This window comes from Rhinatrema bivittatum, chromosome 3 (assembly GCF_901001135.1).
Source record: "Rhinatrema bivittatum chromosome 3, aRhiBiv1.1, whole genome shotgun sequence".
NCBI classification, from domain to species: domain Eukaryota; kingdom Metazoa; phylum Chordata; class Amphibia; order Gymnophiona; family Rhinatrematidae; genus Rhinatrema; species Rhinatrema bivittatum.
This window is the reverse complement of record NC_042617.1, coordinates 200289433-200303817: the sequence shown is the minus strand read 5'-3', so window position 1 is coordinate 200303817 and position 14385 is coordinate 200289433. Positions and strand designations below refer to the sequence as shown.

At 46.8% G+C, this 14385-nt stretch overlaps 1 protein-coding gene across 1 annotated transcript in view; it reads right to left on the bottom strand.

The window, feature by feature from the left end:
* Positions 1-13640, bottom strand: part of LOC115088538 (T-box transcription factor T-like) — a 32184-nt gene extending 18544 nt beyond the window's left edge. The window contains exons 1-3 of the mRNA XM_029596798.1: positions 13348-13640; positions 11843-11898; positions 3341-3514 (exon numbers count right to left, since the gene is read on the bottom strand). Coding sequence (XP_029452658.1) covers positions 3341-3514; positions 11843-11898; positions 13348-13640 — 523 coding nt within the window. The remainder of the gene's footprint in view (positions 1-3340; positions 3515-11842; positions 11899-13347) is intronic.
* Between the last annotated feature and the right edge of the window lie 745 nt (positions 13641-14385).

Sequence of the window (14385 nt, the reverse complement as noted above, 5' to 3'; positions counted from 1 at the left end):
CCCAGTTTGCACTTCCAGTGGGAGAGGTCCGGACCTTACTAGCACGAGAAGCATAAACCGAGGGTCACACTGCCAGTATAGTCTATGGCAGAGGGCTGCCCTGAAGATCACAGGGAGCAGTTACATTCAGAGCCCGCTCCTGACAGATTTTCAGTATTTGGGGATGCAGCACTGAGAATATTTAGATTGAGAAGGTGGGGGAGGGCCCAGCAGCAGCAGCCATACTTTATATTAATGAGAGAACCAGGGAATGGGGAGGGTGGAAAACAGCAGACCAACATATTTTTATAAAATGTAAAAAAGGGGATGGAGGTAGATGGTACGCAGCCTGACAGGGCCTCTTTTAAACTTTGTGGGCAAGGTGCTTTTTTTTCTTTTGACAGCACTACTTATCTGGATATCTTTTGAAGGGCGGATAACTTCAGATCTGCTCTGAAGCAGGTCTAAATTTAACTGGCTAATTTACAGGCCTATCCTGTAAAGTGCGGCCGCGTTTACCCTGCTCCTAAGCCGCTTTTAACTCACGTTCCGGCCGCGTTAGCCCTTCCTGCGATCCCGAATTCCCTTTAACCTACTCCTACCGCGTCCTAAATTCCCCGGGCAACCCCTTCCGCCCGCGGCATGTATATTGCATGCAAATGAGCGAATTAGCTCGATATTGCATGCAAACGAGCCAATTAGCTATTCCCTAGCATCCCGTAACCCGCGCCCCGACTATCGCTAGTTTTCCTTGCCGTTTTGTCGCGCGTTTAACCTGCAAACTTACCGCCTACCCTGACCCCTGCGGTAGAGGCAGGGGTAAGGGTAGATGGCAAGCTTTCCCCCCAGCCCCCGCTCACCTGCCCCGGCCGCGATCATGGGTGCCGGTCTCCGTGGCAGCCCCAGTCCTTTCCCCTGCTCCCGAAGCCAAAAAAAAGCGAAAAAAACGTTGCAGCTCCCCTCCGATGTCCGGACTGGGGCTGCCACGGAGACTGCAACGGCAAAGCGACTTTTCGGTTTTTTTTTTGCTTCGCCGCTGTCAGTGTCCCCCCCCTCCTCTCGGAGCAGGGCGCGAAAAGCAGCCTTGCTCCGGGAGGAGGGGGGACACTGACAGTGCAGAAGCAACGGCGAAGACAGCGCAGAAGCAACGGCGAAGCGACTTTTCGGTTTTTTTTTTGCTTCACCGCTGTCAGTGTCCCCCCTCCTCTCGGAGCAGGGCGCGAAAAGCAGCCTTGCTCCGGGAGGAGGGGGGACACTGACAGCGCAGAGGCAACGGCGAAGACAGCGCAGAAGCTTCGCCGCTGTCAGTGTGCCCCTTCCTCTCGGAGCAAGGCTGCTTTTTGCGCCCTGCTCCGAGAGGAGGGGGCACACTGACAGCGGCGAAGCAACTTACTTTTCTGAAGCCATCATCAGGAACACATGCGATCGTAGCTCCTCCCGACGAAGACAAAGATGGCCGCCTGCACGGGGGAAGCGTACAATTGGCCACTCAAGACATGACGTCGTGACGTCACGTCTTCAGCGCCAATTGCACGCTTTCCCCGTGCAGGCGGCCATCTTCGTCGGGAGGAGCTACGATCGCATGTGTTCCTGATGATGGCTTCAGAAAAGTAAGTTGCTTCGCCGCTGTCAGTGTGCCCCCTCCTCTCGGAGCAGGGCGCAAAAAGCAGCCTTGCTCCGAGAGGAAGGGGCACACTGACAGTGGCGAAGCAAAAAAAAAAAGAAAAGTCGCTTCGCCGTTGCTTCTGCGCTGTCTTCGCCGTTGCTTCTGCGCTGTCAGTGTCCCCCCTCCTCCCGGAGCAAGGCTGCTTTTCGCGCCCTGCTCCGAGAGGAGGGGGGGACACTGACAGCGGTGAAGCAAAAAAAAAAACGAAAAGTCGCTTCGCCATTCCTTCTGCGCTATCTTCGCCGTTGCTTCTGCGCTGTCAGTGTCCCCCCTCCTCCCGGAGCAAGGCTGCTTTTCGCGCCCTGCTCCGAGAGGAGGGGGGACACTGACAGCGGCGAAGCAAAAAAACCAAAAGCAAGAAGTAAGTCGCTTCGCCGCTTCCCTCCTCCCGGAGCAAGGCTGCTTTTCGCGCCCTGCTCCGGGAGAAGGGAAGAGTGAAGCGGCGAAGCGACTTACTTTTTGCTTTTGGTTTTTTCGCTTCCTGGTATCTGTCATTTCAAATGACATTTGAAATGACAGATACCAGCGTGGCGTGAAGCGTTAGGCCCGCGCACCCAGGATACTGTATAGGCGCTCTATCCAGTAAAATGGGTTGCGCGGGCCTAACGCTTCACGGGCACTTATTAGCTGCGGCATGCATTTGCATGCAATTAGAGTTCAGGATCGAGCGGTAGGTGAGCTGCACTGTGCGGGCGGTAACCGCGGGTGCCGTAGGCACTAACGCAGCTCTTCCTACCGCTCGGTACTGGATAGACCTGTTAGCAAGATAAATATCTGAAATAAAGGTAAGTTAGCCAGAAAGCTAGACCCTTCCCTGGAACCCCCCCAAATGCCTCTTAGCTGGATAGATTCTAACCAAATAAGTGGCTAAATATCTTATGCATGCCATTTAGCTTGATTACTTGTGAGTTCTGTCTAAATGGCTTTTGAATATTGACATCTGACTTTATAGTGCTTATGTAGCAAGAAAGCAAAGAGAAAGCTAGGAGGAATTTGATATGGCTAGTTTCAGAGTTGAATATATACCTAACAAAAACCAAACTCTAATATCTAAAGTTATTTCTGCATTCTTAAAGAAAAATTAGCATAGAACAATAGACATTCATCCATGCATCACTCAAAATTCTAACACTCTTTCAGTGCCCTTTTATGAATACCAAGGCCAGGGGATCTTTGAGGATGCTACACCTTAAGAAAGCAAGCTTTAACTCTGTTTTTCAGGCCCTTCAAAGCAGATTACATTCAGGTACTTTAGGTATTTTACTTTGCTCTGCTAATTGTGATTTCATAAGGACCCTGAAGTCTTAGAACGATACAGGGGAAGATTGCATAACAGTATCAGCAACGTGGAGACAAAATTCTAAAGTGGCAACATTCATATTAAGGAAATACAAAGGAAGTGTCCCAGAGATGAATATGTAGAACAATCTTAGGGCAATACTCTTAAAGCTATTAGCTTTGCAAGTCAGCTAAACTCAGATATATTTTCTAATGAGCATTAGTAAATAAGCCCCACTGAGTTTATTACAAGCAACCCATTCAGTGCAATTTTAACAAGATTTAGTAAGTGAATGCCTTACTACAGGCATATGTATGTTAATCCTTACTCTTACTCGTGTATCTTACAGTGCTCAAGCACTGTTCCCACTAAGCTATGCACACAGCAATACCACACTTGATAGGATGAATACTTACTGGGAGAATTGTTTCTGTTAGAATATGGATTAGGATAGGGGGCAGAGCGGTGATTCCTCAGTGATGAATATCTGTCACAGCTGTGGGGAGATGAAAGTGGAAGAGGGGCTCCAAACTGAGGGTGGGGAGTAGGAGGGCAAAGTGATCCAGTTCCAGGAATAAGCCAGCTACCTACTGAAGGAACAAAATTCAGTAAGGATACAGATGCTCTGCAGAAATGTTAAATTATGAAGATTTCATAATCTGTAAAAAGCCTGAAATAGACTAAAGGCTGGGACTACTGTTAAGCTAACACCAGAAGTAAATACTGAGATTTGTAATTAAGTCATCAAAATTTAACTTTCACCAAAAAAGGAATTGCAGTAGTTTAGCCCTTAAGTCAGCATGCCCCATTTTTATAGAGTTTTCAGAAACAATAAAAGTTTAATAGCGCCTTCTCAGAATGAAAATGGAGTATTGCATATTCCAGATGGTCTACAAACAGACCAGTTTTACAGTGTACTTAATACAGAAGAGCTTATACATTATGCTGGCCCAATAAAGCAAGCTTACTTGTAACGAGTGTTCTCTGAAGGCAATTCAGGCACATAAGTGGGTCACGACCACAAAGCAAAATGACATGTATTTCAGAACTTTCTGGAAAGATCTAGAGACCTTCACTGTATGTGTGAAGTTCCAGCATTGCCATGATACCACTGCTCCCATTCAGTTCTGATAACTGGGGAACAGCTTTTCCAAAGAGAGGAGGGATAGTTTGTGACTAACTGCTGATCTTCAAAACAAAACAACTTTTACAGGTAAGTCACTTTGCTTTCTAGAAAGACAAGCAGTTCACCCAAGTCACATAAGCAAGATTCCTTAAGGGTTATTCTCAGATACAGAAGCAATGAGCAGCATTCACATCACGGAGTATCCACTTAAGGAGGTAGAAACCTGGCTGGTATCTGGATGGGAAGCTAAGGTATATCAAATAACTGGCAGGAGAAAATGATTCAGTCAAGCAGGCCAAATTCACAAATGTGAATCCCAGACCGAACCGTTAACTGCATATGATAAAAACAATTAGCAAAACAGGGGGAACAGCCAAAATTACAGGCAGCAAACCTTTTGCTGGGTAAACATCTTTCTGGGTTTTTTTCCACAATTTTCGTAACATGAAAGAAGCCAAAATATGGACCCTTGGGGTCATGGAAGTGGACTCTAGCCTTCAAAAACAATGCAGAACAGAGTTGAAACATCCTGCCTGAAGCCCTGTAGTGAGATGTGAACATGTAGACTGAACTCCAAGCTACAGCCTTCAAATATCCTCAGTGGAGGTATATTTTAGTCAGATAACTCACTATGGCCCCCTAAGGTCAGGCCTGCCAGGACATAGCTGCAATTAGAAATGTTAGTTTGCCACAACAATCCCAAGTTTATTTGGGTCAAAAGAAACAAAAAAAATAAGTTAAGTGGACATTCTGTGTTTCAGTCCACTCTCATGTAGAAGACAGTTTTTGCAGCCCAAACAGTGGCTTGCTGACCTTTATGGAGATGTGGTGTCAAAATGTTAGAAAAAAAGATTGAGACCTAGATTCATCATTTTGCTATAAATTTCACATGCATGGTGCCCGTGAAAAAAAAAAAAAAAAAAGACTTTAAGGCTCTCATATTAGCCAACTATTTATACCACTGTAGGAGGGTCAACTAGTAACGTGAGGTGATGTTTTGGTGGTGGTCTTGGTTTTGGGGGGCAGTTTTACATGCACAATCAGAGGTATGAACAGTACAGTACACATCAGTGAAGATTTGATGTGATTTGGAGTGAAGAAAGGTACACAAAGATGAGATGTGTACATTGTACTTTCATCCTAGTTTGATAGCAACTAGGTTGAGAGTACACTGTACACATCTCGTATTTGTGTATCTTTCCTCACTCCACATCACATCAAATCTTCACTGATGTGTACTGTGTTCGTACCTCTGACTGCACATAAAATTTCCCCCCCTCCCCCAAACCCTAGAGCACCTCACCTCACATTACTAGTTGACTCTCCTACAGTGGTATAAAAAGTTGACTTATATTTGTGCCACCCCAGAAGCTCTCTCTCGAAATGGGATTTGATATATTTATCACAAATCCCGTTTCGGGCATATCGCACAGCATTATGCCAGGAAACAAGGTGTAGTTATTTATGGCATTAAAATGTGCGATAACGTGTATTATGCTATCGCATGCAATGTTAAACACCCCTCATTTTCATAAACTCTACCTAAACTCTTCCCTTTTGACTAAATTTTCAAAATTTGCATAACCATCTCACAATGGGCCAGATTTTCAAAGGGGTATGCGCGTAAGATATGCGCGTTACCCCCGAAAACCTGCCCGAAGTTCCCCTTGCGCGCGCCAAGCCTATGTGGAGTAGGCTCGGCGGCGCGCGCAAGCCCCGGGACGCGCGTAAGTCCTGGGGCTTTCCTGGGGGGCGTGTCGCGGCGGCGCGTCATCTGGCGGCGGGGCCAAGGCCTCCGAAACAGCTACCGGGCCAGGGAATCACGCAGCCGGCGCGCACGAGTTATGCCTGCTTCGAGCAGGCATAACTTCTGGAATAAATGTAGGGGGGGAGTTTAGATAGGGCTGGGGGGGTGGGTTAGGTGGGGGGAGGCGGAGGGAATGGAGGCAGGCTGCGCGGCTCAGCGCGTGCAGGCTGCCAATTTTGGGCAGCCTTGCGTGCACCAACCCTGGATTTTAATGGATACACGCGTATCTATTAAAATCCTGCATACTCTTGTTTGCGCCTGGTGTGCGAACAAAAGTACGCGTGCGCGTAACTTTGTAAAATCTACCCCAAAGCGTTTATCATGGGCGTTATCGCGGGCACTAGGGCCCTAACACCCGCAATAACACCTTAGCGCGATTTGATGAATAACCCTGTTAGATATTTTCTAACACATTATGCAAGAACTTGGGATGTACCAATCCAACTTTTTGTGATGAAGTTTTGTCACTAGGACCTGAAGTGCTACCAAATAGTCAACCTATGATGAATTTGACCATAAGGATTCAGAAGCTCAAATAAGGGTTTAATAAGCTGGGAGAGAACCAATTTTATGTCCCATGCTACTGCAGGAAGCTTGGTGGTGGGGGGGGGAGGGGTTGAATTGAAGCGAGCTGTACATAAATCTGACTGCAGGCTGTACAGAAATAGTATATCCTATATATTAGGATCACTGCAAGTGCACATATCACCAACAGACTTCAAAGGGGCGTGGGATAAACACTGTGGATCCATCAAGTCTACAGGGCGTGAATAAAGAGGAGGCAGCAAAACACTGCACGGAGCGGCAGTAGCCACAGAGGCATTCACGGAGCGGGATGCCAGTGGTTGGAGTTCCACCTTCACGGAGTGGAAGGATGGAGGGCTGCCATCTCCAAAAAAACAAAAAACAAAAAAAACAAACAAAAAAAACCAGAGATGGATAAGAGTATGGGGCAGGGGTGTGGCCTGCTTGTTACAGCAGTTGCTACCCCTAATTGAGCTGGATGTTCACTTGGATGCAGATACGGCGCTGCTCTCTACATTGGTGATGGGGTGGAGGGAAATTAGGGCTGGAGGGTACTGGAAGCCAATAGTAACAGGTGGGAGAGAGAAAAAGGGAAATAAAAAAAATGGATAAAGTGCATAGCTTGCTGGGCAGACTGGATGGGCCGTTTGGTCTTCTTCTGCCGTCATTTCTATGTTTCTAAGTTAGATATTCAAGTAGTTTGTGTGGGACAAGAGAATGGTACAAGAGCAAGGTCCTAGATCCAGGCTACAAACCTCCATTTAAAGCCATAAGAATTCAGACTCCTTTCTAAACAAAAGGAGTTTATGACATCTCAGCACCTAGGCTGTGAGGGTCAGACTGAATACTGATCAACAATCAGGGTTGGCCAACATCCCAACTTGATTGGTTTCTTTAGGAATAGGTCCCATGGGAGCAGATACCAGATCTGCCTTGGCCAAAAAGCAGCTATGAATATCTGTTCAATTTAAGTAAAGATTTTTGACCGGAGGAATGAGAATATGTACTGAAGACCTTACCCCCCCCCCCCCCCCGCCAAAAAAAAAGAATCTCCCATGTGAAAGGCCGGTGCATCCCAATAGGCAAAATAGGCGGTTGCCTAGGGTGCCAGGCATTAAGGGGTGGCAAAGAGTAACCATGTGGGGCTGCAAATGGAGCCAATCCCACTCACGGCCAAGAGTAGAGAATCAGCAGGCCATGAGCAGCACCTATCCTGCATACGACTGAGAAAAGCAGACACTCAGCAGGCCACGTGGCCAAGAGAAGCAGAGTCTCGTGGACTATGAGTGGAGTCTGTGTGTGTGTGTGAGAGGGATTGTGTGTGTATGAGAGAGCAATGGTGTTAGTGACAGAGGGAGGGAGCCTGCCTGGGTAAGGATTTGTGTGAATTTGACAAAGAACCTAAGTGTATAAGAGAGGGAGCCTGTCTGAGTAAATGTCAGAGCCAGGGCCTGGACTTGGGGGAGGGGAGGGCGCAAGGCAGAAATCTTGCCTAGGGCACCTAATATCCTTGCACTGGCCCTGGCCGTGTGTCTGCTTTTTCATCTCCTGGAGCAGGAAACTCATGTTCTTGTTATTACAGACATTTCAGATGTGTCCCACTCAGTCCTGTTCACTATATCCTAGTTCAGCAACCACATGCAAGGGTCCAGACTTTAATATCACAGGAGGTTTTCTTGCCAGGTATGTGGCTTAGCGTGAGCAATGGCTCAGTTCTACCCCTTTACAGACTAACAAGGGGATGGAATCTGTTCTTTCAGACCTCTGGGTATTTGGACAAGGACAGTTTTCTTGCCCACCTAATTTTTTGGAAGCATTTAGCATGTTTAGAAGTGCCTGCAATTCCATAAAGATTGGATCATCTCGCCAAGAGAAAATACTGTTTCCCATATACAAGTTTGACTATACAGTGTTTTGCATTTTTTCATATGCAAACATGCTACAAGTGCGACATGAACCATGGAAGCCACAAACCTCAGTCACAACAGATGCCAGTTCAGTGGGTGCTTAAATGCCCCCCCCGTATTGAGCGGACTCATCCACTGTGACCAGGGATGGTCAAATTTGGGGAGTCTAGCACCACCATTCATGTTGAAGTTGGCTCCTATGACTGTATTGTAAGGAAGAGAAAATGTGTCCAGAGTTGTTTTTAGCAGAGTCCAGGTCAAATGGGATTTGGGGTAGTTTGACAAACCCTAGTGATTGCAGCACCTAAATGATGCTCCATATGGATTCATTTGTTCCTTTTTGAGATGTACTCTTGTCCAGTCAAATGTCAAATAGGGAAACACATGAGCTCCTGCTTTGCACAGAAATGTCAACATATTTTATAACCATTTTTGGATCTGCTGCTAGACCCAAGATAGCACATGATACTGGAGGTGCTATTTCCCAGTACAAATCTGAGATACTTCCTGCAAGCTGGATGTACCCTGCATGCATGCCTCCTGTACGATTATGGAAAAAAAAAAAGTTTTCCTTGCTCTGAAAGGCAATTACAATACCAAGCATAATCTTGGATTTTAAGGATTATGAAAAAATTCCTGAAAAAAAAAAAAAGTATATGGTATGAAATCCATAATTATTGGACATAGAGAGGATGGGGGAACTATAGTATAAAATCCACAGTGTGTGTGTGTTTGGGGGGGGGGGATGATGGCAATCTAGAGGACCTCCCAATGATATAATCTGTAATTGTTCGTTTTTCAAAAGGACCTAATTGTCTCAGGTTACAAAAGGCCAACCGTTTATGAAAAATCTCAGACTCCTTCCTACAGAGAGGTCATCTGCACTGAGCCTGAAAACCAACTATCCCTTTTTGGCTGGGTGGCTTTGTGGTTGACTGCTTCTCTGTTGGCAAGGGCTGGGATGTTGCTTTTGCATAAAAAAACGGCTTATGAGGCAGTCCACTGCAGAACCTCCGATGTGGGTGGTTTGAGTTTGAAACATGCTGTAGTCTCACGATGAGCCGTCTGTCCTTCTCTCCAAAGCAGTTACCCTCACCGCACAGCACATCCATGAGCCTTTCCTGCACATTTTCCTTGATGCCTATAAACCATAAGAATAGGTAATGCCATGCTGGGTCAGGCCAAGAGCCATCAAAGTCCAGCATCCGTCCAGCTGTGGCCAATCTGGGTTACAAGTACCCAGCAGATCCCAGAAAGGAGTTCTATTCATAGTTCCCACTGCCAGAAATCACCATGGCTTTCCCTTGTCTACCTAGCTCATGTTTATGGTCTTCCAGAACTTGTTCAAATCTTAAAACCTGCCAAATTAGGTGCCTAGAGCACATCTGGCAACAGATTCCACAGCTTGATTGTGCAGAAAGGGGAAAAAGTACTATGACATTTTAAATCTGCTGGTTACATTTGATGAATGCACCCCCTTGTTTTAATATTTGAAAGAGTAATCAGTCATTTGTTTCTCCACACTCATGATTTTATAAGCTTGTCTTAGCTGTCTTCCAAGCACCAAAGAACACACGTATCTTATAAAATCCGGGTTCGGCGCGCGCAAGGGGGTGCACATTTGTGCACCTTGCTCGGGCAGAGCCCTGCGCACACTGCCCGTTCCCTCAGAGGCCGTTCCGAAATCTTGGAAAGAGCCTAGGAATTCGACTAATTTCTCCCTCAAAGCCAAGTAGAATTCGTCAGCCTATTGGAGAATGGTTAGGAGTGCCAGAAGCACTTGGGCTGTATGACCTGTACAGGCCGAAGGAAAGTTCCCTCCGAGGCCGTGCCAAAATCGAAGCGGCCTCGGAGGGAACTTTCCTTCGGCCTCCCCCCACCCCCCTACCTTTATCGCAAAAGTTACGCCTGCCTGGGGCCGCCGCGCAATTCCCCGGGCTGGGAGCGAATGCGGAGGCCTCGCCCACGAAATGCCCCCGGGCCGGAACCACGCCCATGGCCATGCCCCCGGAACACCCCTGAATGTTGCGCCGCTGCGACACCCCCCCCCCCCCCCCACAGGAAAGCCCCAGGACTTACGCGTGTCCCGGGGCATGCTCAGGGGGAGTTTGAAAGGGTTACGCGCATAACGTATGCGCGTAACCCTTTTAAAATCTACCCCATTGTGCCATAGGTTCTTGTCTGGAGCTCTGAAGACAAACTTTAGCATGGAAGGCTGAGGTCACCTCCAGGCTCAATTTAGGAGAGTGCCAAATTTTCTGCACTTTTATGCTCTTGGAGCCAAAATAGTGGCCTGATGCTTTAGAGCTCCTGCTCAACAAGTTTCTGGTTTCACACTCTAGCATCCAGAGCCCTCATATTTGCTCCTGAGCCCATTCTCATGTGCTGCCAAAGAGGTCAACAGCCCAGTCTTTGCACCAGACAAATGTGGCTTCATGGTCTATACTGAGCCTTAAGTGCAGCTACATGCAAACTGGATTTGTTTTTGATAAAATAGGTGACGTCCAAACTGCTTAAGGTGACATTTATGTGTAGATATTGTATCCTGAAGTGTTGTAGTCTTTCCCTAAACACTATGGGCCAGATTTTAAAAGTCCTTCGTGCGAACATCCAGAGGATTTATGCGCGTGTGGCGGAGGGGGTTTACATGCACCAGGCCTATTTTATAAAGGCCCGGCGACGCGTAACCCCCCCCATGCTGTGCCGGGGATCGCGCGCCGGCAGTTGGCCAGCGTGCGCAACTTACTTCAGCCCCAGGGCTGAAGTTAGTCTTGAAATAAAAAAAAAAAGAAGAGAAAGGTAAGGGGGAAGGGCAGGGGAGGTAGGGGAAGGTGGGGTGGGGGGATAGGAAAGTTCCCTCCGAGGCTGCTCCGATTTCAGAGCGGCTTGGGAGGGAAAGGGAGAAGGCAGCGAGGCTCGGTGCGCGCAAGGTGCACAATTGTGCACCCCCTTGTGTGCGCCGAACTCCGATTTTATAACATGTGAGCGCATGTTATAAAATCAGGCGTACATGTGTGTGCACCAGGTAGCGCGCACACATGTGCACCCGTATGCAGGTTTAAAAATGTACCCCATAGCAACTTTATAATAGTCTGATTAACATCTTCCATTTGCACTTAGGGCAGAACATTAAGCCACTGTGACATTGATTGCAAAAAAAAAAAAGGTCAGGTTAGATAACCAAAAAACCTGAATAAAATGATTGATACAGCCTATGAACCTGCAACAATGAAAGAAAAGATCCATGCTGGCAGAACAAAGAATTAAACAAAACCTATGACAAGGCTTTCTTTTTGAAGAGAAGCAGTGCATACATCAGGGCTGCTAAGCTCATGTGTGCCAACGCCAGCAGATGAAAACAGAGGGGAAAAGGGCTGTAGCATTGTGATATCTCCTGTGCATGTACGATAAAGATCTTTACGTCTTGCTGGAAAGCTAGTACAGATGTCAGTTTGACAGTCACGTGACCCACTTGTAGGACCTCAATGAACTGCTTGCCTTCAGAGGAAAATCACAACATATAAAGAACAGTTGCAGAAAATAAAAAACTTACATTGTGAATAAGCAGACTGTTGATCTACTTCATCCATCATGTCCTTGTGATCACTTCTGCCAAATAAACCATGTTTGTTAAGTAACACATGCTCCCACAGGGTAGTGTTCCACTGCAGACTTGACGCTTCATAAGACAAATTGTGTTATGTACATCTCTTCCTTGGGACAGATGGTCTATCTTAAGTTCTTGTTGTGAATAAATGGCAAGTCCTTATGCCCTGTTCCAAGCCACTAAAAGCCCCCTGGTCGATAAGCTATTCTTAATCAGGGGAGAAAATCTAAAAAAAACCTATCACCCCAGGGGTAGCCCAATCCACACCAGTCTTCTTCACCTGGCCTAAACAAGGCTTCAGTCAGAATGGAATACTTGCCTACCATGTGCTGAGACAGAATACTGGTAGGCTAAGTACGGCACAGGTCCCCATAAAGGGTCATGTCAAGCCATTTGTCTCCATTTGCTGGCTAGGAAGCATAACACATGCATTTAGCCTAGTTTGGCTGGATGAGAAGGAAAGGCTGGGTCTAGCATGAATCATTTACTATAAATGCTTTACAATCATGCACAGAATGGAGGCCACAGTCAGGTCGGAAAACCAGTCTGTCATCTATCATCTAGACTTAGAGATTCAGAGGAAGGTGAAAATGCATTGCAGAAGCAAGGTCAGTTTGGCAATTTCCTCTTGCCACCATACTGCAATTGTATTTGCCACCTGTATCCATACCACCCCCTACAGCTGGAGACCACCCTTTTACCCATGAGAAACTTTCACCAAAGGGATGCAGACACCTGAACAGACTGCCAGCAGAGGTACAGAGCCAACAATAGCAAAATACAAACATGCATAGGACAAATAGAGGAGACGTTAGTGATAGGGAGATGGTAATAGGGAGTAACGACAGATTAAATTGTGGCAGGACAGTAAGCAGGCAAAACTGAGCAAACTAGGAAGGTCAAAAGGTCCTTATCTGCAGATCTTTTATTACCTTATGAAATATTTGGAATGGTAATTTAAGTTACTATTTCAGCTCAAGAATCCTTTTGTTGATTCTGGGATAGACACCCTGTAAGGATCCCTTCCTATGTTTATACAGCATAGTTGTCCCCATCCAGTCAGTTTTCCTAAAGTCAATAGCCCCATCTGGACAATCTAGCATATATAGAGAGACCTTAATTTATGGTTCATTTATTTTCCTGGTAAAATCAGTGTTTATTCAATACAAACATGAGAACAATTAATGGAAAAATATTGGCGTTTTTAATGGACTGAAGCCAGGACAGTAAAAGTTAAGCAGATTAGAATCCTAGAGACACTTCCCCAAACTATGAAGAAAGCCATACAACTTTAAAATTAAAGAGCCTGCTGACTGAATAACCTAATCCCAACATCCTCAATTCTTCCTACTTTTCCCCTCTCCCTAGCATTTCTCCTCCCCGCCTCACCTGGTTTTATCTTATCTTCCTTCTCTCCCTCCCCCCCCCCCAGCATCTTCTTTTCATCACACCTCAGTGTCCCCTTCTCTTCTCCCATCCTCTCAGGACAGTTTCCTCTGCCCATCCTCTCATCAGCTCCAGTGGCAGCTTTGGGCTTCCTTCCCAACACCAACTCTGGGAATCCTGCCAACACAACCTTAATATTTACTCTGGCCTTCCTTCCAGTTTTGGTGATAGATCCAAGTCTCCCTCTGCCACCGTGGGAATGTGCTTGTGGCTGCACCACACGTGCATGCTGCTCCAGCACTTCACCTCCATGCCCCACTGTTTGTCTTCTAGGGGAGAAGTTGCTGGAAAGAATCATGGGCCTACGGTTTTGTTTTTGAAATTCAGATGAAATTACAGTTTAAACCAATGTGTACCTTTACAAGCGCCTGGTAGTTTCAGGGAAAAAATCAGTTTAAAACTAAAAACTGATGGCCTGATCCTACACAAGCCTTTTGTCCCCTTTTGCAAATCTGGCTCTTTTGTAAGTGCCGAAAACACATATTCCAAAGTGAGCTGACAAAGACCTTACACAGAATCCATATTACCGAATTTTTCATTCCATAAGACACACTTTTTTTCCCCAAAAGTGTGGGGGGGGGAAATGTCTGTGCGTCTTATGGAGCGAATGTAGCATCACAGACCTCACGAAACCTCTCACTCGGCAGTTAGCCCAGTTAGGGCATTAAAAATAAAAGAGCTCACCATTTCGCCACAAATCGGCTCCGTTTTCGGGCGGGGGACAGGCACGCAGCGTGGCTTACCGTGATTGACAAGTCAGTATGGCATGCCGTGCTGTGTGCCCGTCCCCCGCCTGAAACGGAGCCGGTTTGCGGCGAAACGGTGAGCTTTTTAGTTTAATGCCCGGTTTGGTATGCCGTGCTGTGCGCCTGTCCCCCACCTGAAAACGGAGCCAATTTGCGACGAAATGGTGAGTTTTCTATTTTAATGCCTGAACCGGGCTAACCGCCAAGGGAGAGGTTTCACCACCGCTGGAAGGCAGCTGCTAACGTGGCATTTCAGATCCTGCCTCCCCCCCCTCTCCCCAGCGGAAGCGCTACAGA